At 36.4% G+C, this 23,697-nt stretch overlaps 1 protein-coding gene across 1 annotated transcript in view; it reads left to right on the top strand.

Annotated features, from left to right (window-relative positions):
* Window positions 1-23,697, top strand: part of MED13 (mediator complex subunit 13) — a 113,104-nt gene that overhangs the window by 75,446 nt on the left and 13,961 nt on the right. Inside the window, exons 17-23 of the mRNA XM_039247318.1 lie at window positions 9,947-10,108; window positions 12,742-12,965; window positions 14,658-14,847; window positions 15,766-16,228; window positions 18,793-19,012; window positions 19,833-20,024; window positions 20,222-20,445. Of these exons, the coding sequence (XP_039103249.1) occupies window positions 9,947-10,108; window positions 12,742-12,965; window positions 14,658-14,847; window positions 15,766-16,228; window positions 18,793-19,012; window positions 19,833-20,024; window positions 20,222-20,445 (1,675 nt within the window). The remainder of the gene's footprint in view (window positions 1-9,946; window positions 10,109-12,741; window positions 12,966-14,657; window positions 14,848-15,765; window positions 16,229-18,792; window positions 19,013-19,832; window positions 20,025-20,221; window positions 20,446-23,697) is intronic.

The raw sequence follows: 23,697 nt of genomic DNA, 5'->3' as shown, positions 1-23,697 counted from the left end.
TCAGGTCACGATCTCGCGGTCTGTGGGTTCAGGCCCCACATCGGCCTCTGTGCTGACAGCTCAGAGCCTGGAGTCTGTTTCGGATTCTGCGTCTCCCTCTCTCTCTACCCCTCTGCTGCTCGTGCTCTGTCTCTCTCTGTCTCAAAAATAAATAAACGTTAAAAAATTAAAAAAAAAAAAAAAAAAAGAGTCGGATGCTTAACTGACTGGCTGACTGAGCCACCCAGGTGCCCCCAGATATTTTTAAACTTTCAGACCCAACCAACCAAGCAACCAAACTACAGTTCTTTCAAAAGTTTATTTATTTTGAGAGAGTGGGGAGTGTGGAAGGGCAAAAAGAAAAGAGAGAGAATCCCAAGCAGGCTCCCCACTGTCAGCACAGAGCCCCCAGTGGTGGGCCTCGAACTCACAAAAGTGTGAGATCATGACTTAAGCCAAAATCAAGTCAGACGCTTAACTGATTGAGCCACCAAGGCACCCCAACAGTTTTTAAAAGATGTCTCAATATACCACTAAGTTTTCTAACTTTTTACTGTAATACAGAAAATTTGCCTCCTTCAAAATGTGGTTTTTGTTAAGGATCTTTTTTCTAAGATGGTATATACCATATAATCTCTATTTGGTCCATGTGTCATTTGCTAATTCAGTCATTTTTTGAAACATGCAAAACAGTGTGCTTAGTATTCTGGGAGATATGATGATACCCTACACTTATTCATTTATTATTTTATTTAAAATTTTGTAATGTTTATTTTTGAGCTAGAGTGTGCAGGGGGAGGGGCATGAGAGGGAGATTTAAAATTTGAATTAGTCTCTAAGCTCTGAGCTGTCAGCACAGAGCCCGAGGCAGAGCTCAAACCCATGAACTGCAAGATCATAACCTGAGCCAAATTCAGACACTTAACTGCTGAGCCACCCAGATGCCGCAATAATTTTGTTTATTTTAAAAAATATTTTAGTTCATATACAGTGCAATATTGGTTTCAGAATTGAAGAACCTATTTTTAAATCGTTTATGCACTACTCAGAGAACTAAAACTATAATGCAGTGTTGAAAGAAGTAAAGATATCCTAAATGCCTGCCCACTCACAGGAGAATGGATAAATAATTACAGTGGTACAGATAGAATGTATAGATCTGAACATGAATAAAACTATATGTAACAAATAGATAAATCTTAGTATTGAGGGGAAGAGAGAGGGATCAAGTCCCAGAAGATTATATATGGTACGATACCTTTTTAGAAAGTTTTTTTTTTTAATTTTTAATGTTTATTTTTGAAAGAGACAGAGCATGAGTGGGGGAGGGGCAGAGAGAGAGGGAGACACAGAATGTGAAGCAGGCTCCAGGCAGAGCTGTCAGCACAGAGCCCAACACAGGGCTTGAACTCACAAATTGTGAGATTATGCCCTGAGCTGATGTCAGACGCTTAACTGACTGAGCCAGCCAGGCGCTCCTACAAGGTTTTAAAATAAGCAAAACTAAATGTATTTTTTAGATGCACATAAAATTCAGGATAGCAGTTACTTTTTAAAAGCTGAGGGAGGGATAGGATAGGGAGAAGCACTTGGGTGATGTTCTAGTTCTTGGGTCATGAGATCATAGTTGTTCATAAGATTATTAAAGAAGATTTGTGATATAAGATAGGAGGGCAATACATGGACCAATGGTTAATATTTTGTTCATGACATATTTTGATGACTCATCAAATTCAAGGACCAAGTTAAAAAAGAAAAAGGTATAAGTGAATGTTGTAGATGTTCACAAAAAGGGCAGGATTATTTTCAGCCATAGGTAGTAGTTAAGAACATAGCCTGTGGGGGCATTGTGGTGATCATTTTACAATATATATAAATATTAAATCTTTATATCATATGTTAGAAACTAATGTTATCTCAATATTATCTGTAATAAAAAATAAAAAAGAATTTATGCCAGTTGCACCTTAAAAAAGAACCAACTTATTTGCCAAATAATAGAGAATATTGAGCCTTGATATTTTTTGTGTTATTATAAACATTAATGTAAACTGAAAACTTTATATCCATTAATATAAATTTCACCCCAAGAACTTGTGTTAAAATAATTCAAAACAATCATGCCTGGCTGACTTAATTGGAAGAGCATGCCACTCTTGATCTCAGGGTCATGAGTTCAAGCCCCACATTGGGTATAGAGCTTACTTGAATAAATACTTTAAAAAAAAATTTAAAACAAAAAGCAGTGCCTTTGCATTTCAGTATAAAACAATGCTGTAAAACCTAAATGTGTAATATTTATTGGAATACTTTAATTAAACTACAGCAGCATCATGAAAGGAAAAGTCCTACATTAGGTAGGACTTTTGCCCTAATTGTTTCCTCTGCCTGGGACACCTTTTCCCCACATATTTACATGGGTAACTGTCTGGTCTCCTTGAAATCTTCTCAGATATTATTTTCTCAGTATGAAATTGCAACCCCCTCTCCACATTCTCCATCTTGTTTCTTTTGTTTTTTTCGATAGTGTGTGTTTTACCTTCTAACATACTGTATAATTGATTGGTTATCTCTCCATTAAATTTACCCAATGTGAATTCTCTATAAATGCAAGAATTTTTGTCTGTTTTGCTTGTTGATATATCCCAAATACTTAGAAAATAGTGCCTGGCATATAGTAGAGGTTCAAGGGATAAAAATATTTGTTTGAAGGAATTAAAAATCTATAAACAAGTTTGTATATATATATATATTTTTTTGTTTATTTATTTTGAGAGAGAGAAAGTACAAGCAGGGGAGGGCCAGAGTGAGAGTGGAAGAGAGACAATCTCAAGCAGGCTCCACACTGTCAGCATAGAGCTCAACTGTCAGGATAGGGCTCAAACTTGCAAACTGTGAGATAATGACCTGAGCCAAAATCAAGAGTCAGACGCGTAACCGACTGAGCCACCCAAGCACCCCGACAGTTTGTGTATTTTAATGGTGATGTTAATTTTTTTCAAGATATAAAAAGCTTTGTTATAATATTTTAAAAATGCATACTTGCTGAAAAGAAAGGATCTAGACAATGCAAAAAAGAAGTAAAAATTACCCATATTGCTGCCCATACTTGCCATTACAAAACTCCAAGATGACTCTGATTTCAATAGCTTTATTGACTGCCATACCATACAATTCACTCATTTAAAGTGTACAGTGGAATGGTTTTTAGTGCAGGCATGCCTCGGAAACTTTGTGCATCTGGTTCCAGACTACCACAATAAGGCGAATATCACAATGAAGTGAGTCAAGTGAATATTTTGGTTTCCCAGTGCATATAAAAATTGTATTTACACTACACTATAGTCTTATTAAGTGTGCAGTAGCATTATGTCTAAAAAATGTATAGCCTTAATTTTAAAATACTGCATTGCCAAAAAATGCTAACCATTATCTGAGCTTACAGCAAGTTATAAATCTTTTTGCTGGTTGCCTCATTGTTGATGACTGCTGACTGAGGAGGATGGTGGTTGCTGAAGAATGAGGTAGCTCTGGCAATTTCTTAAAATGAGACAACAGTGAAATTTGCCACATTGATTAGAGTCTTCTTTTCATGAACAATTTCTCTGTAGTAGGAGGTGCTCTTTGATAGCATTTTACCCACAGTGGAACTTCTTTCAAAATTGGAGTCAGTCCTCAAATTCTGCTGCTGCTTTACCAGCGAAGTTTATGTAGTATTCTAAATCCTTTGTTGTCATTTCAACAATCTTCACAACATCTTCACTGGATAAGAAGCAACTTCTCATCCATTAAAGTTATATAAAGAAATTCAAGCAATTCAGTCACATCTAATTCTAGTTCTGTTTCCACCTCATCTCCACTGAAGTCTTGAATCCTTCGAAGTCATCCATGAGGGTTGGAATCAGCTTTTTCCAAACTCCTGTTAATGTTGTTTTTTGACCTCTTCCCATGAATCACAAGTGTTCGTAAGTGGCATCTAGAATGGTGAATCATTTCCAGAAGCTTTTCAGTTACTTTGCCCAGATCCATCAAAGGAATTACAATCTATGGCAGCTACAACTTTATGAAATGTATTTCTTAAATAAATAAAACTTGAAAGTTGGAGTTGCTCCTTAATCCATGGGCCACAGAATCGATGGATGTTGTGTTAGTGGGGATGAAAACAACATTAATCTTATTGTATGTCTCCATCAGAGCTCTTGGGTAACCAGGCGCATTGTCATTGAACAGTCATATTTTGAGGAGATTGGGTGTGTTCAGGGTCATATGGCTGTAGACCGAGCAGTCATATTTTGAAAGGAATCTTTTTTTCTGAGCAATAGATTTTAGCAGTGGACTTAAAATATTCAGTAAATCATGATGTAAACAGATGTGTTATCATCCAAGCTTTGTTCTGTTTATAGAGCCAGGGCAGAGAACATTAAGCATAATTCTTTTTTTTTTTTCTTTCTTTAATTTGTAAGGGCCCTAGGATTTTCAGAATGGTAAATGAGTGTTGGCTTCAACTTAATGTCACCAGTCACATTAGCCCTTAACAAGAGAGACAGCAAAGTCCTTTAAAGCTTGGCATTAACTTCTCTCTAGCTATGAAAGCCCTAGATGATATCTTCTTTCAATAGAAAGTTGTTTCATCTACATTGAAAAATCTTTATTATTTGGAGTCTCTGGATGGCTCAATCAGTTAAGCATCTGACTCTTGATTTCAGCTTAGGTCATGATATCATGGATTGTGGGATCAAGCCCTGTGTCCCTGTGTGGGGCTCTGTGCTGACAGCATGAAGCCTGCTCGGGATTTTCTCTCTCCCTCTCTCTCTGCTGCCCTCCCCAGTTGCACTTGCTCTCTCACTCTCTGTAAATAAATAAGTAAACATTAAAAAAAAGAAAAATCTATTATTTAGTGTAACAATCTTCATTAATTTTTTTAGCTAGATCTTCTGGATAACTTGTTGTAGCAACCTTAACTTAAGTAGCCTTACTGCTTTACTTGCACTTTGATGTTATAGAGATGGCTTCTTTGCTTAAACTTAATGAACCAACCTCTGCCAGCTTAAGACTTTTCTTTTGCAGCCTCCTTACCTCTCTCAGCCTTCACAGAATTGAAAAAAGTTAGGGTCTTGCTCTGGATTAGGCTTTGGCTTAAGGAAATCTTGTATTCTATCCAGACCACTAAAACTTTCTCCATATCAGCAAACAGACTGATTTTTTTTAAAAAATCATTTGTGTGTTCACTGGAATAGCACTTTTAATTTTCTTCAACTTTTCCTTTGCTTTCACAACTTGGCTATTTGGTACAAGAGGCCTTGCTTTTAGCCTGTGTGGGCTTTCAACATGCTTTCCTCGCTAAGTTTAATCATTTCTAGCTTTTGATTTAAAGTACAATTCTACCATTCACTTGAATACTTAGTGGCCACTGTAAGGTTATTAACTGGCCTAATTTCAATATTATTGTGTCTCAGGGTATAAAGAGGCCCAAAGAGAGGGGGAGAGGGGAACATCCAGTTGTGGAGCAGTCAGAAGACACATGACATTTATTAAGTTTGTCATCTTACGTGAGCATGGTTCGTGGTGCCCCCCCCCAAAATTTATAATAGTAACATCAAAGATCACTAATGGATCACAGATCACCATAACAAATGTAATAATAATGAAAAACTTTCAAATATTGGGAGAACTACCAAAATGTGATACAAAGACATAAAATAAGGAAATGCTATTGGAAAAATGACACCAATAGACCTGCTCATTGCAGGGTTGCTACAAACTGTCAGCGTATAAAAAAAAATGCAATATTTGCGAAACACAGTAAAGCAAGGTATATATTCACGAAGTTGTGTAGCCATCACCACAGTCAATTTTACATTTTCATCACCATAAAAAGGAACCCTATACCTATTGGAGGTTACTCCCTTAGTTCCCTCCAAACTACTACTCAACTACATTCTCTCTATATAGATTTTTTAGTACATTTTGCATAAATAGAATCATATACCATAGTCTTTTATGATTGATTTCTTTCACTTAGCATAGTGTTCTCAAAGATCATTCATGTAGCATGCATTAAATCACTTAAATCACCTTTTTTGGGTAATTTTCAAAAAGATTTATTTATTTTGAGAGAGAGAGAGTAAGCATGAGCAGGGGCAGGACAGAGAGAGAGAACGAATCCCAAGCAGGCTCTGCACTGTCAGCCTAGAGCCCCATGGGGACTCAAACTTAGAAACCGTGAGATCATGCATGACCTGAGCTGAAAGCCCAGGCACCCCTTTATTGCTTTTTATTGCCAAATAATATTCTGTTTTATTGGGTATACCACACTTTATTTATCCTTTCATCTGTTGATGGACATTTGGAGTGTTTCTACTCTTTAGTTATTGTGAATAATGCTGGTATGAACATGTGTATACAAGTTTTTATGTGAACATGTTTGCATTATTCGTGAGTGGACTTGCTGGGTCATAGAACTCTGTTTTACCTTTTGAGGAACTGTCAGACTGTTTCCCAAAGCAGCTGCACCATTTTACATTCCCACCAGCAGTGTGTGGGGGTTCTACATTCTCCATATCCTCATTAACACTAGTCATTTTGTGTCTTCTTTTATTAGTCATCACATTGATTGTCAAATATTATCTCATTGTGGCTTTGATTTGCATTTCCCTAATGACTTTTCACATGCTCATTGTCCATTTGTAGATCTTTGGAGAAATGTCTTTTCAGAATCTTTGTTCATTTTGTAATTAGACTTTTTGTCTTTTCATCATTGAGTTGTAAGAGTTATTTTTTATATTATTTTTTAAATGTTTTTATTTGTGAGAGGGGGCAGGGCAGAGAGAGAGAGAGGGAGACACAGAATTCGAAGCAGGCTCCAGGCTCTGAGCTGTCAGCACAGAGCCCGATGCGGGGCTCAAACCCACAAACCACAGGAGCATGACCGGAGCCATAGTTAGATGCTTAACCAACTGAGTCACCCAGGTGCCTCTGTAAGAGTTCTTTACATGTTTTGGATACATTTCCCTCATCAGATACATGATTTGCAAATATTTTCTTCTATTCTCTGGGTGGTTTTTTTCATTTGCTTGATGGTATCCTTTGAAGTAGGAAAGGTTTTGTTTTGTTTTGTTTTTTAAGTTTGTTAGTTTTGGGACAGAATCCTTTTCAGGCTCCGCACTGTTATCATGGAGCCTGACACAGGGCCTGAACTCACAAAACATGAAATCATGACCTGAGCTGAAACCAAGATTTGGATGCTTAACCAACTGAGCCACCCAGGTGCCCCTGAAGCAGAAAAGATTTTAGCTTTAATGAAGTTCATTCAGCATAGATACTCTCTTGTTGCTTGTGCTTCTGGCATCACATCTAAAAAGGCTTTTCCTAATCCTAAGTCATGAATATTTATTCCTGCATTTTTTCTAAGAATTTTATACTTGTATCACTTATATTTAGATGTATAATAAATTCCTAAATAACTTTTGTCTTAGGTGTAAGGGAAGGGGTCTAGCTTTATTCTTTTGCATGTGGATATCTACCTGTCCTAGAACCATTTGCTAAATTCTTTCCCCATTAATTTGTCTTGACACCCTGTCAAAAATAAATTGACCATAAATGTGAGATTTCTGGATGTTTAGTTCTCTTTCTACTGATCTGTGTGTCTGTCCTTCATGATCTCTCTTTTTTTTTTTTTTTTATTTTTTTTCAATGTTTTATTTATTTCTAGGAGAGAGAGAGAGACAGTGTGAGCAGGGGAGGGTCAGAGAGAGAGGGAGTCACAGACTGAAACAGGCTCCAGGCTCTGAGCTGGCAGTCAGCACAGAGCCCGATGCGGGGCTCGAACCCACGAACTGCAAGATCGTGACCTAAGCGAAAGTCGGACGCTTAACCGACTAAGCCACCCAGGCGCCCCTCATGATCACTCTTAAAAATTGTTTTATATGCTTTTAATCATTGCTTTGCAGCCAGGTTTCAGCCTAAATAGAGACTTGGCACTTGTCGCTATATACAGTTATATTCTTTCTCATGTCAGTCTCCCCCACAAGATTCCTCAATTCTTTATTTACACAGTATACTCCTTGCAGCTAGCATAATTCTTGGCCATAGTAGGTCTTCAATAAATGTGTTTTCTAAAAGGGTGAAAAAGTATTCGTGAGAATCTTTTGAATTAAAGTCAAAGTATAAATTCCTGAGCTAAAACCCAGGTCAGAATTTCTTAGGGTAGCACTGCATATCTTTTTTTTTTTTTTAATTTATTTTTATTTATTCGTTTGTTTATTTTTACAAATAGTTTATTGTCAAGCTGGTTTCCATATAACACCCAGTGCTCATCGTCACAAGTGCCCTCCTCCATGCCCATCACCCTCCTCCCCCCCACAAACCATGAGAGACTCTTGAATGCTGAGAACAAACTGAGCACTACATGTTTTTTAAAAGTTCCCCATACGATTATGACAAACCACCTTAGCCAATAGCAACTTTTTCTAGACTTCATTTTATGTGAATACACATATTTGTATTTTATACTATTTGTGTAAAATATTCTCTATAGATAGTTTTATAACTTGCTATTGATTTGCTAGTGTGTAAATCAGTCCATTTCAGATAGTTCTGTTATTACTTTACTGACTATATATTCTATTGTGTATACAATAGTTTATTTAAGCATGATGGTCATTAAGCAGTATATTTGAAATTAAATTACTTCTAATTCTGTACTCTAGATATAGGGATGGAAGCCAGAAATTTATTATTATTTAATAATATAATAATAATAATAATTAAAATTAAATGACTTAATGTAAAAGTACTCAAACATGTTTAATGCTGCAATTGAACATACTAGGGGAGCAGATTAAGTATATCAGTAACATTTAGTGATTTTATAAAAAGCCTTTTGACATTTAAGAGCAGCATCTTTCATATCCATTCTGATAGTGGGTCAGAAGTGCAGGTCATGATAATGTGATAGTCTATAAATCTGTAAATCTAGGTTTATAAAATATCTGTGGATATTATAACACTTTTTACAGTGTGAGCAAGTTATCTGTTACTGTATAAGTTCTGTATTTCAGAATTGTTGTAATCTACTTTCCAAATTAAATTTTAATCAGTGTAAACAGGCTTTTCTATCAGATCATTTTACCATAGTGGTAGTAATTAAGGTCCACATTTTATAACTCATTTCAGTGTGAGGTAGAGTTCTCTCTGCTAAACTACATATGAGCACCAAAACCAATGAAAACAAATGCAAAAAGGTTAGTGTGCTAATGATTAACTTTTTTATGGAGATGAGTTAAAATAACTTTCATTATGTCTGTTCTTGGTAAGGACCTAGAAGTGCCATTTCTACAGATCACTTGAGACAAAAATTAATACAATTCTCTGCACAAACAGAAGCTTAATCTTAATAATGAAAGTTGAATTTTCTTTCATGTATCTGTTATTTTAAACTTTTATTTCTTGGGGTGCCTGGGTAGCTCAGTTGGTTGAGCATCTGACTTCAGCTCACCTCATCATCTCATAGCTTGTGGGGTTGAGCCCTGTGTCAGGCTCTGTGCTGGCAGCTCACAGCCTGGAGCCTGCTCAGGATTCTGTGTCTCCCTCTCTCTCTGCCTCTCCCTGGCCTATGCTCTTTCTCTCTCTCAAAGATAAGTAAACATTTAAAAAAAAAATTAGTTTGGGGCGCCCGGGTGGCGTAGTCGGTTGAGCGTCCGACTTTCGCTCGGGTCATGATCTCGCGGTTCGTGGGTTCGAGCCCCGCGTCGGGCTCTGTGCTGACTGCCAGCTCAGAGCCTGGAGCCTGTTTCAGTCTGTGACTCCCTCTCTCTCTGACCCTCCCCTGCTCACGCTGTCTCTCTCTCTCTCCTAGAAATAAATAAAACATTAAAAAAAATAATAATAAAAAATAAAAAATAAAAAAAAATTAGTTCTTTGTGTGGGCAACAGTAATTCTTATTTTTTTCTTTTTTAATGGTCGTAGATGTGAGTATGCAGTGCTCACAGGATATACTTCGAATGCTCCTATCTCTTCAGCCAGTTCTTCAGGATGCTATTCAGAAAAAAAGAACAGTAAGGCCTTGGGGAGTTCAAGGTCCTCTTACTTGGCAACAATTTCATAAAATGGCTGGCCGAGGCTCTTATGGTAAGTAATTTATAGTAATGCGTATTGACTGGTTTTATTTCAGTCCTCCATTTTTGTGCCCAATTTGGAATAAGCACATTTGTCTTTTTAAAATATATTTGTGACTTATGCTTCGCTTAATTCCAGTGTGGTTAATCTTAGCCTTCATTACTTTGAACATTTCCAACATTCCATTTACTAGGTTCTCCAACCCCTCTTCAGGAAGAAGAAAGTGACCTAGATCTATTTATACACATTAGACTGACCAGTAAGCTTTTATGAAATCTAAGATTTTTGAAAGAATCCTACTGCCAAAATTTTTTAAAATGAACACTGCTTTTGTTGCAAATTATCAATTTACGAAATTGAATGAAAAATGGGACAAATGGAGGGGATAATAGCAATTAATTGCTATTAATAATAATAGCAATAATATAAATAATAATAATAGTAGCAATAATAATAATAGACCCCAAGTTCTTCATTTAAAAAAAAAGGAAACAGAAATATGCTGGTTATAAGAGTAGAAAAAAGAATACTCAATGTGATACACACAGAGAGAGGCATCTGGCTGGCTCAGTAGGTGGAACGTGTATGTGGTTCTTGATCTCAGGATGTGAGTACAAGCCCCACATTGGGCGTAGAGATTACTTAAAAATCTTAAAGAAACATATATAATGTGCATTATACAGTAGATTTATGGTCATCTATAAAGGAAGAGAACGTTCAAAATACTTGAACTATCTGCGTGTGTGGGTGCCTCAGTTGGTTAAGCGTCCGACTCTTGCTTTCGGGTTAGGTCATGATCTTGCAGTTTTATGAGTGTGCCCCACGTCAGGCTCTGCGCTGGCAGCGTGAAGCCTCCTTGGGATTCTCTCTCTCCTCCTCTCTCTCTCTCTCTGCTTCTCCCCCACTGTGCTGTCTCTGTCTCTGTCTCTTTCCCAAAATAAATAAATAAGCTTAAAAAAAAATACTTGGACTATCTGGTGAAGGTTGTCTCTGAACAGTGGGAGTAATTGGAGCTTTTAAAATATACTTGGGGGCACACCTGGGTGCCTTAGTTAAGTGTCCCACTCTTGATTTCGGCTCAGGTCATGATCTCATGGTTGGTGGGATCAAGTGCTACATTGGACTCCATGCTGAGCGTGGATCCGGCTTGGGAATCTCTCTCTCCCCTCTTTCTGCTCCTCCCCTGTTCATTCTCTCTCTCGCTCTCTCTGTCTCTCACTCAAAATAAATAAATAAACTTTTTAAAAATCAGGTTAATATTAGTATCTGCCTTATGGTTTTTGTGTAGATTAAAAGAATTAATATATGTAAAGTACTTTGAACAGTATCTAATACATAGTAAATGTAATTGTTCACCATTTTAAATTGCTATCTCTTAATGAGATTTAGCATCTTTTTATGTATAAGAGATATTTGTTTCTTTGAACTTTGTTCATATCGTTTACCCATTTTTCTGTTAGGTTGTTGATCATTTTCTTAGGGACTTATAAGTCTCCTTTATATGGTAAGGAAATGAACCTTTTGTCATATGCATTGCACATCTTTCTTCCAATTCATTGTTATCATTTGGCTTTTTTATAATACTTTTTATGCCAAATTTAAAAATTTGTGTGGTTATAATAATCAGTGCTTTTTAAAAAAATGTTTATTTATTTATTTTGAGAGAAAGAAAAAGAGAATCCCAAGCAGGCTTTGTGCTGTGAGCACAGAGCCTCACATGTGGCTCATCCCATGACCATGGGATTATGACCTGAGTCAAAATCAAGAGTCAGACATTTAGTCAGCTGAGCCACCCAGACTCCCCAGGTTAATCAATTTTTGAATGGACACGTTTTTATGTTATGCTTAGAAAGGCTTTCCCCAGCCCAAATTTATAAAAAATAAAACTCTTCTTTCATGTTTTTTTTTTGTACTTCTAAGTTTTTACACTGTAAATTTTTTTACACTTTTTAAAATTTATTTATTTTTGCGAGTGCATGAGCTTTAGCAAGGGAGGGGCAGAGAGAAGTTGGGGGACAGAGGATCTGAAGCAGGCCCTGTGTTGACAGCAGTGATCCCAATATGGGGCTCAGTCACAAACTAGGAGATCATGACCTGAGCTGAAGTCAACTCAACTGACTGAGCCACCCAGGTGCCCCAGTGTTTTACATATAAATGAAGATATAAGTCCTATATTTTACAAAGACCGTTTAGCAAATTCCTAACTCTGGAAGAGTCTCAATCATTGCCTTTATATGTTTTTGTCTTTCATCAAATATTTTTACTGCTAATAATAACTTCAGTAACTTTGACATTTAAATAAAATGTATTAAATAAAAGGTACCCCCGTCTTAGTTGGTTGAGTGTCCAACTTCAGCTCAGGTCATGATATCATGGTCAGTGAGTTCCAGCCCTGCATCAGGCTCGCTGCTGTCAGCACAGAGCCCACTTTGGATCCTCTGTCCCGACTCCCTCCTCCGCACCCCCCACCCCCGACCCCTCCCCCCCACACTCCTCCCTGACTTGTGCATGAGCTTGCTTGCTTGCTTGCTTGCTTACTCTTTCTTGTTCTCTGTCTCAAAAATGAATAAACATAAAAAAAAAAAAAAAAAAAGACCTGTAACTGCTTTAAAATATTTTCTTAAAATCTGATTTTCTTATTTTAGGAACTGATGAATCCCCAGAACCACTGCCAATCCCTACTTTTTTGTTGGGTTATGACTATGATTTTCTGGTGCTTTCTCCATTTGCACTCCCTTATTGGGAGAGACTTATGCTGGAACCCTATGGATCTCAAAGAGATATAGCCTATGTTGTATTATGTCCAGAAAATGAAGCCCTGTTAAATGGAGCCAAAAGCTTTTTTAGAGACCTCACTGCAATATATGAGGTAGGTGTTTAAAAAGAGGTAGCATTTTACAACTATAATTTGTATGTTTATGTATGAAATATACTGGGCCATTTCAGTTGATTGGGACAGAATAATAATGATGTGAGACTAGTTGTATAGTTCTCACACTAGCCAGTTGTATTCGTTACGGCATTTCACTTGGACCCTTTGTTGGATATGTGTGCCGTGGGTCACAGAAATCGCTATATTGGGGGGAAATCATCGAGGGCATATATGTACCATTTATGATCATCTTTTTTCTGAAACACAGAGTAACATTATTAAGTAGCCAGGAAAAAATTACACTTATGAAAATTCTAGTTCTGATTCTCTAGGACCTCAGGTACTAACACTAGGCCTCACTTTCATAAAATAAAACTGTGCTAGATTTCTTTATGATCCATGTCTTTTTTTTTTTTTTTTTTTAATTCTTGACTGATCGTTTTAAAGTTGTAATTTTCCTATTGTAGCCATCACGAGTTTGGTGATTACAAATTTTAAGTGGTATAGGACAGAAAGCCTTATTACTTCATTATACCTTTCTTTTCCCACAAATGTTGGAAATCCAGTCCTTAAAATTTAATTTCTTTAACAATCTGAATTGTTAGTTTGTGCTGGTTTAGTTCTTTTTAAATGTTCCACTTAATTGCAAGTCATCTGTAGTGTGTTTGTAGAAATAACTATTTCCCAAAGAGTGTTACTTGTTCTGCAAAGTCTCTCCAGACAAAAGTTCCATAATTGAACAGCTTTGAGGAAACATTATGCCTTATATTACTTTTTTAGAGATTTACTATTTATATTAGGTTATTAAAGCCTTTGAAAGTCTTAAGAGTAAAGAAATCCTAAATTTTCTTAATTTAATAATACAAACTTAATTTGATATTAGGCTTCTTATAACAAACATCAGTGGCCCAAAGAACTGGAGGGAGAGCTGGGAAATTCATAAAGTTTTTATATATAGTTTTTATTTTGATTTGACTGGGGTATATATGCATTTTTATGCTCAGTTATATCTGTATTCTGCCAGTTTTCATTCCTCAAACCACATGGTTTTTGTGCCATTCTTATCTAGGTATGTTTTATTTCACTGGAGATAGTTTAATTTGGATTTCTAATGTAAAAGAGAAAGAAATGTATGGTACCATTTCACTCTTGATATTTTTATCCCAAATGTTAATTATAAATTATAGCTTAATTTATTTTTATTTATTTTTTTTTAAATTAATTTTTTTTTAAATTTTATTTCTAGGAGAGAGAGAGAGAGAGACAGCGTGAGCAGGGGAGGGTCAGAGAGAGAGGGAGTCACAGACTGAAACAGGCTCCAGGCTCTGAGCTGGCAGTCAGCACAGAGCCCGACGCGGGGCTCGAACTCACGAACTGCGAGATCATGACCTAAGTGAAAGTCGGATGCTTAACCAACTAAGCCACCCAGGCGCCCCAATTATAGCTTAATTTAAATAACTTGAATGCTTGGGGCTCCTGGCTGGCTCAGGTGTTAGAGCATGTGACTCTTGATCTTGGGCTTGTGAGTTCAAGCCCTATGTTGGGTGTAGAGATTAAATAAAAACAAACAAAATATATTAAAATTATTTTTAAAAATAAGTAAAAAATAACTTAAATGCCTTATTTTATAATGTGTGCTCAAATACAATAATAAGTCACTAATTCTGTTTTCTTTATGTATATCTCTAGTCTTGTCGACTAGGTCAGCATAGACCTATTTCTCGACTGTTGACGGATGGGATCATGAGAGTTGGATCTACTGCATCAAAGAAACTATCAGAAAAGTTGGTAGCAGAATGGTTCTCTCAGGCAGCTGATGGTAACAATGAAGCATTTTCTAAACTCAAGCTTTATGCACAAGTCTGCAGATACGACTTAGGTATTGAATTTGCATTTATTTTATAAGAGCAGTGGTAGCAAAGTATAGCTTAGTGTATCAGCTGTTTTTGTAAATAAACTTTCATTGGAACCCAGCCGTGCTCATTTGTTTACATATTGTTTGGCTGCTTTTGTGCTATAACATCAGAGTTGAATAGTTGTGACAGAGACTGTGTGACCCACGAAACCCAAAATATTTACTGTCTAACCCTTTACAGAGAAAGTTTGATGATTCCTAAAATAGGGATTCTATCAGGTAAGGAGAAATTGCAGGTACAATTTCCTTTGCTTCTTTAGGATCTGATGAATTCGTGTTTTTATTTAAGCTTATTTACATTAAGGTTCTAGATTTATTAATGATTAGAGATAAAATGTAGTTACGTCTACAACACCAAGAAACAGTTTTTTGTTGAACTAAGAAAATGACATCTATTTAAGACTGCATTTAACACCCTTGAATTAACGTTGAATTAAATATCAATGGACTTACCTTTGACTTGTCATTAAGATGTCCTTATAATATGAATCCCATGATAACATTTTCTATTTTATTTATATATAGTTAGCTTCCAGTTTAGTCAATATTAGGAACCCTTTGAATGGTTTGATGACAATTTGCTAGATACTATTTTCATTTTATTAATTATGCCTAGTAAATATAATTTTGTTATACTTTCATGGGAACCATTTCTTTTATTTTGTATGAAAATGCTGGTTTACTTTTTCAGTTCCATTTAAAATTTGTTTCTTCAGTTTCTGGGGGAAATAAAAAGCTTATATCTGCTGCACTGTGAGCAAGCAACTAAGGGAGGGTAATTACCAAAAAAGCATCAACTAGATTATTATTCACATAGAATAAAAAAAGAACCAATCAGTAAAATAAAAAATTAAATATTCTGCCTGTTTTTATTATCTTTAGGTCCTTATCTTGCTTCCCAGCCTTTGGACAGCTCTCTCCTCTCCCAGCCAAATTTAGTTGCCCCTACAAGTCAATCTTTGATCACTCCACCTCAGATGACAAATACTGGAAATGCTAATACTCCATCTGCCACCCTAGCATCTGCAGCAAGTAGCACTATGACAATGACTTCAGGTGTTGCCATGTCTTCTTCAGTTGCCACAGCTAATTCAACTTTGACCACAACTTCAACTTCATCTTCATCATCCTCCAACTTGAGTAGTGGAGTATCATCAAATAAACTACCCTCATTTCCGCCCTTTGGCAGTATGAACAGTAGTGCTACAGGATCCATGTCTACACAAGCGAGTACAGTTCAGAATGGCCAGCTAGGAGGGCAACAGTCATCAGCTCTACAAGCAGCTGGGATTTCTGGAGAGTCATCTTCACTTCCCACTCAGCCACATCCTGATGTGTCTGAAAGGTATCTTTATATATACTATTCTTTGCAGAAATGTAAATATATGATGTTTCTTCTTGTCTAAATAAGATAGTTCATTGTGAATGAACACAGGTTTTTGGTCTTATCCTTGAAATTTTAGCTTTTGTTGTGTTGATTATTTTATCTATAAAAGTATAATGCAGGGGTGTCTGGTTGTCTCAGTCAGTTGATTGTCCAACTTTAGCTCAGGTCATGATCTCACCGTTCGTGGGTTCGAGCCCCATGTCAGGCTTTGTTCCATCAGCATGGAACTGCCTCAGATTTTCTGTCTCCCTCTCTCTCTACCCCTCCCCTACTTGCATGCAAGCTCTCTCTGTCTCTCTAAAATAAACGTTAGAGGGGTGCCTGGGTGGCTCAGTGGGTTGAGTGTCTGACTGTGGCTCAGGTCATGATCTCAATCTGTGAGTTGGAACCCTGCATCGGGACTGTGCTGACAAATCAGAGCCTGGAGCCTGCTTCGATTCTGTGTCTCCCTCTCTCTCTGTCCCTCCCCTGCTTATGCTCTGTCTCTCTCAAAAATAAATCAACATTTTTTTTTTAAATATTTTTATTTATTTCTAGGGGAGAGAGAGAGAGAGAGAGAGAGAGCAGGGGAGGGTCAGAGAGAGAGAGAGAGACACAGACTCTGAAACAGGCTCCAGGCTCTGAGCTGGCAGTCAGCACAGAGCCCGACGCGGGGCTCGAACCCACGAACCGCGAGATCATGACCTAAGCGAAAGTCGGACGCTCAACCGACTAAGCCACCCAGGCGCCCCAAAAATAAATCAACATTTAAAAAATTATAATGCAGACTCTTCATAAAGTCTTTATCATGGCGTCCTAAAATCTCAGGGTGGAAATTAAGACCTTGAGAACCATTTAGTTCAACCATCCTGTGATGTTTGAATCTCGTCTATGACATAATGGTCAAGTAGATTTGCCTTTGTAAATCACTCCCAATGACTTGGTAGTCCCTACTGAACTAGTCTGTTCAGAACTTACTAAGAGTCATAATCAAGATTTGAATCTTAGCTCTGCCATTTTCTGGCTGTCTGACTTTAGGAAAGTTGTCTAATCTTTCTGAGCATGTTTCCTTACTCTAGAAAGGGAGCAGTAGGATATAATGTTCATTAAGTACTTATACAGTGCTTTCCAAACATATGAGTTATTTATAGTGCAAAAATGATGAAGGCAGCTCTCTTCCTTTTATGAAGGAGGTATTGAGTGAGCTTCCCTTTTGATTTATAGATTAGGTTAGCCTTAATTTGGTAGTATCTTTCAGCTGCCTAGATGCATTTGGCTCAATGTTAAAAGACTCATTTATGTAAGTAAAAGGAACTTCTAATTACCAAGATTGATCCATTCATCTTGAATATCTAGAAAGATTTGGGGTTTTAAAAATCATCACCATCAAAGAACAAAGCTTGTTCACCATTAAAATTATGAAGTGTGAAATGAATTAGTATAGTCTAAAATGTAGTAGAACATTGACTAAGTCTGAAAACCTGATTTCTTTTTAGTCTAGCTGTGCTTTAGGGTGATCTTTAGCAACCCATTTATCTTTCTCTTGGATTTCTCATTAAAGCACTAAGCTCTCTGACATTTCTGATAGTCTGTGGTTTTTAGGAATTTTTTCCCCATTTTTAATGCAAGACCTCTTAGTGCAATGGTCTTTGTATACCATGAAATTATGTGCACAGTGGAAAGAAAGCGATGTCCCTTAAGTTTTAGAGAGGCTCTCTGACACCTCCCCCCACCAGAAAAAAGGGAGAGGATGAAGTATTTAGGGATCATGAGGATTCCTTAGTAAAACCAAATTTTTTTGTCACTGAAGTGTTCTGAGGTATACCTTAATATTTAAAAGAAAAAATATTGGTTAAAACACTTTCACCTTCTGAATTTACTTTTTAAATCTTCTATTCCTTATAGTTACCAACTATATGTGCCAGGCATCTCTAGAAACTAGGATGTTAAACTGAACCAACTTGATCGGAGTAACTATCCATAGGGCTAATTTTCCAAAGAAGGACATTGTTTAGAGTAGTCACATTATAAGCCTACTTAAGTGTGTTGTAAAGCTGTTCAGGAAGTAACTCACCAAGTTTTGTGAGTGGAGATATAGTGCTCAAATCACATTCTGCTTTAAAGGGTGTAACAAATACAAATGAATTTTTAAAAGTTTAGTGAAAATGTTTTCTTTAGGGAAAGTGGAGTTCTAGATGATGGGGCAGTTCCAGAATGTAAAAACTTTAGGTATATACATGTTGTCTACTAGGAGATTCAAAGAAGGAGGTGGTTATGGAGGTGGCTCACATTGATGGCTTAAAATCTTAGGTGACTTTTCCAGTGCATACTCAGGTGGCAGCTGTGGGGTGGTGAGCCTTTTCTAGAACATACAGAAGAGAATGGGAATGTTGCACAACATGTATTCTCTGTAATCCTGTGTTATGTTTCCTAATAAACTACTCTTTTCTCCTCGGGGGGAAAAAGAACCTGCTTTTGATACTACCTCAAAAAAGGTACAGTACAACTTTTTTCCCTAACTATATTTCTACCTTAAATTTTAGCACGATGGATCGGGATAAAGTGGGCATCCCAACAGATGGTGATTCACATGCAATCACTTATCCACCTGCAATTGTTGTTTATATAATTGATCCTTTTACCTATGAAAATAAAGATGAGAGCACTAATTCTTCTAATGTATGGACTTTGGGGCTACTACGATGCTTTCTGGAAATGGTCCAGACTCTTCCTCCTCATATTAAGAGTACTGTTTCTGTACAGGTAAGAATGGTAAATGTTGCAAGTTGAATTTATATAAAACAATTTGATGTAGACAGAAGTTTCAAAAAGATTATTCTGTTTACAAATTTTTTTAAAAAACAGCTTCTATTATATTTTACTTTATGTGATATTGTAATAGAAATCTTAGGGAGTTTATAAAGATAAACTTTATAATCCTTTCACACTAATAATAGAGAATAAAAAGATTGCATTTAAGTACATTAAATATTTCTCTTGTGTTACTTTTATAAACTAATTTTTAAATTCATATGCTTAAACAGAAGACTTGAGCAAGTGCCTATATAATTTTTTTTTTAATGTTTGTTTATTTTTGAGAGAGAGAGAGGGAGGTACAGAATCCGAAGCAGGCTCCAGGCTCTGAGCTGTCAGCACGGGGCTCCAACTCATGAACTGTGAGGTCATGACCTGAGCTGATGTCAGATGCTTAACTGACTGAGCCACCCAGGTGCCCCTAGAACATGGGCCTATATAAACTAGAGTTCTAAATAAGACAGATTTCAAGTAAAAGTAGAAAATAATGATATTAACTTTGCAGATATTTTGAATTATTTCTTTATAGACTATAATAGAACTAATCATTGTCAGTATTAATATAACCGCTATGTAGAAATTTTAAAGTTTCTACTTTACTCTATTAGTAAAATTGATTATTAAAAATCTATATAAGAAAATATAATTCTTTAGATCATAGTTTTATTTAGGTTTTAAATTTTCTAGTAGAAGTTCTTAGAGATTTAGACCTACAGTTCTTTTCATTTTTGGAAGTTTAACCTTTGTAATATTTGCTTATAATTCTTAGATTGTTCCTTGTCAGTACCTGTTGCAACCTGTGAAACACGAAGATAGACAAATCTATACCCAGCATTTAAAATCCCTGGCTTTTTCGGCCTTTACCCAGTGTCGCAGACCACTTCCAACATCAACCAATGTGAAAACATTGACTGGCTTTGGGCCAGGTTTAGCCATGGAAACTGCTCTTAAAAGTCCTGATGTAAGTATGTTTTCTATGACCAAAGTTATTGAATGACTATACATTTTATGATTTTATACAAAACTAAATACAGTCCTCTGTTTATTTCTCATTTTACAATTATCTTTTAACTGAGTAGAGATAATATATTACATTTTCAATAAAAGATTTTTCTGAATGTATAGTACCAAATAGTACCATAATTTTTTATTTTACAGAGACCAGAGTGTATTCGACTTTATACACCACCTTTTATTCTGGCTCCAGTGAAGGACAAACAGACAGAGCTAGGAGAAACATTTGGAGAAGCTGGACAGAAATACAATGTTCTTTTTGTGGGCTACTGTTTATCACATGATCAAAGATGGATTCTTGCATCTTGCACAGATCTATATGGAGAACTTTTAGAAACATGTATCATTAACATTGATGTCCCAAATAGGTACTTCTGTTTCCTTAAGTGTATCATTATATCATCCATTTAAAAATACTCTCACACACATACTGTTTTTCATTATCAATGAATAGAAAACTGTTTGGAAGTTTATATACATTAAGTTTTGGGATTGTGGGTGGTTTTCACTTTTTTTCTTTTTGGTAGTGAATTTTTTTCACAATTAAGAGCATTAGAAATAATTTCGAAAGGTGCCTGGGTGGCTCAGTCAGTTAAGTGTCTGACTTCGGCTCTCAGGTCATGATCTCACGGTTCATGGATTTGAGCTCAAGCCCCACATTGGACTTTGTGCTGACAGTTGAGAGCCTGGTTCCTACTAAGGATTCTGTTTCTCCCTCTCTTTCTGCCCTCCCTGCTCAACCTCTGTCTCTCTGTCTCTAAAATAAAACATTTTAAAAAAGGTAAAAATAATAATTTTAATCGATTTTTGTTACATAGAAGAGAATAAGGTACTTAAATTCTATGCAATAAAGTTTGAGGCAATGATTTTAGCCTAGAAATTTTTGAAGCATGGAATGAGAGAGCCTCTGCAATTAAAAAAAAAAATCTAGTAAAGCATCCTAGGACATTTATTTTTCTCATGTACCATCTAAAATATGATTCCTAATTAACTGAGGTAACTTCATTTAAAATTGTTGTCTGAAGGGGCGCCTGGGTGGCTTAGTCGGTTAAGCGTCCGACTTTCGCTTAGGTCATGATCTCGCGGTTCGTGGGTTCGAGCCCCGCGTCGGGCTCTGTGCTGACTGCCAGCTCAGAGCCTGGAGCCTGTTTCAGTCTGTGACTCCCTCTCTCTCTGACCCTCCCCTGCTCACGCTGTCTCTCTCTCTCTCCTAGAAATAAAACATTAAAAAAAAATTTTTAAATAAAAAAAAAAATTAAAAAAAAAATAAAATTGTTGCCTGAAAATTTTGCCTTTTAAATTAAATGTTAGAGTATATTCTGAAAATGGTGGCCTTATTTTTAGAATTCTTCTTGGTAGTAATTAGGTATCATGGCTAGTTCTTTTTCTTCTTGACAAAATTTTTTTTTTTTTTTTAATTAAAATTTTTAAAATTTACATCGATTTAGATATAGTGCAACAGTGATTTCAGGAGTGGATTCCTTAATGCCCCTTACCCATTTCGCCATTTAGCCCATCCTCCCTCCCATATCCCCTCCAGTAACTCTCTGTTTTGTTCTCCGTATTTAAGAGTCTTTTATGTTTTGTTCCCCTCCCTGTTTTTATATTATTCTTGGTTTCCTTCCCTTATGTTCATCTGTTCTGTATCTTCAAGTCCTCATATGAGTGAAGTCATATGGTATTTTTCTTTCTCTGACTACCTTCTAGTTCATCCACGTAGTTGCAAATGGCAAAATTTCATTCTATTTGATTGCTAAGTAATACTCCATTGTGTATGTATATACCCATCTTTATCCATTCATCTGTCGATGGACATTTGGCTCTTTCCATACTTTGGCTATTTTTGATAGTGCTGCCCCTTATGGTTAGTTATTTCTGAAGGTCGTAATTAATAGATCACAACAGGTAAGCCTCATATTAAGTTATAACTTAATAGACATTTCTAGTAACATGGTTCAAGGCTAGTGAACATGGTCTAAGAGAACCTCAAAGCTAGTCCATGAAATAATTTTCAATTTTGAGATTTGGTTCTGTCCTTCATTAATTTTTTTATTATATAAAGGTTCAGTTTTAAGTTCAGAAATTGATTATATGCAGAAATATTTAACGAGTGTTAGGTTATAGTGATGCTGAAGAAGCAGAATGTAGAAACATTAGTTTTATGTTATTATAAAGTTTTATTGACTATTTCTTAATAAACCTTAGAGAAATACTTCATACCTTATATCCTTGACACAATTTTTATTTTTTATTTTATTAAATTTATTTTTTTTAATTTGTTTATATTTGAGAGAGAGAGCATGCACAAGTGAGCGTGTACAAATCGGGGAGGGACAGAGAGAAGGAGAGAGATTCTCAAGCAGGCTCCATGCTGTCAGCACAGAGCCCAGTGCAGGGCTCATACCCATGAACTGTGAGATCATGATCTGAGTTGAAATCAAGAATCAAACACTTAACCAACTAAGCCACCCAGGCACCCCGCAAATTTGGTTTTTTAAAATGCTAAGTTAGTGAGCTTTGGAAATAGTATGCTTATCTGTGAAGGATGAGAAATAATAGAGAAAGTTTAATACCACTTTTCCAGTACAAAGATAGTATTGCCATTTCACTGAAAGTAGAAGTGAGTTGGTTAAAAGGTCCAACTCTCGAGTTTTAGAAACCTGGCTTCAAATCCCAACTCTGCCACTTACTGGCTCTGTGATCTTGAAAACATTACTTTACTTTAGCCAGCTGAGCTTCAGCTTCTCCATAAAATTGGGAAAATAATTTTATCTGCCTCATAGAGTTGTTGGGCTGAAATGAGGTGTTACATGTAAATTGACTAGCATAATGCTTGCTATGTATTAAGTTCTCAGTCAATCATAGCTACCATTGCTCAGCCAGAGAGTACTTACATTATGTACTTGCCTAATAAAGGACACATATGGAGAAAACCCAACAGCATTGTTTGTTCTGAGGAGTATAGTATTTTGTTTGATATTCTTCAACTTAAGTATGGAGCAAGGGCTAGCAAACCACAGCCTTTGGGCCAAATCTGGTCACACCTATTTGCTTCAGTATTATCTAGGGCTGCTTTCATGCTGCAGCAGCAGAGTTATTGTTGCAACAGAATCTTGATGGCCTAGGCTGCAAAGCTTAACACATTGGCCCTTTATTTTTTTTAATTTTTATTTTTTTTTATTTCTAGGAGAGAGAGAGAGACAGCGTGAACAGGGGAGGGCCAGAGAGAGAGGGAGACACAGACTCCGAAATAGGCTCCAGGCTCTGAGCTGGCAGCCAGCACAGAGCCCAATGCGGGGCTCGAACCCACAAACCGCGAGATCATGACCTAAGCGAAAGTCGGATGCTTAACCGACTAAGCCACCCAGGCGCCCCCACACATTGGCCCTTTAAAGGAAAAAGTTTGTCAGTCTCTGGTGTAGAGCCGTGCTTCCAATGAATTTTGATAGTTCATGGACAGCTTTTCATTTTAAGTTAAATATTTTTGCCAAACCTATGATTTTTATGTATATTTTTGCTTAGGACTTCTGTAAAAAGTGTTAAGTATTAAAATTAACAGACCAGTTTTGCACAGATTTGAGCTCTTTTAGAATGTTGTCATATGAATTTTAGAAATACTT

This window comes from Hyaena hyaena, unplaced genomic scaffold (assembly GCF_003009895.1).
Source record: "Hyaena hyaena isolate Hyena2069 unplaced genomic scaffold, ASM300989v1 scaffold_298, whole genome shotgun sequence".
In the NCBI taxonomy this organism is placed as follows: domain Eukaryota; kingdom Metazoa; phylum Chordata; class Mammalia; order Carnivora; family Hyaenidae; genus Hyaena; species Hyaena hyaena.
This window is presented reverse-complemented; position numbering and strand designations above follow the sequence as displayed.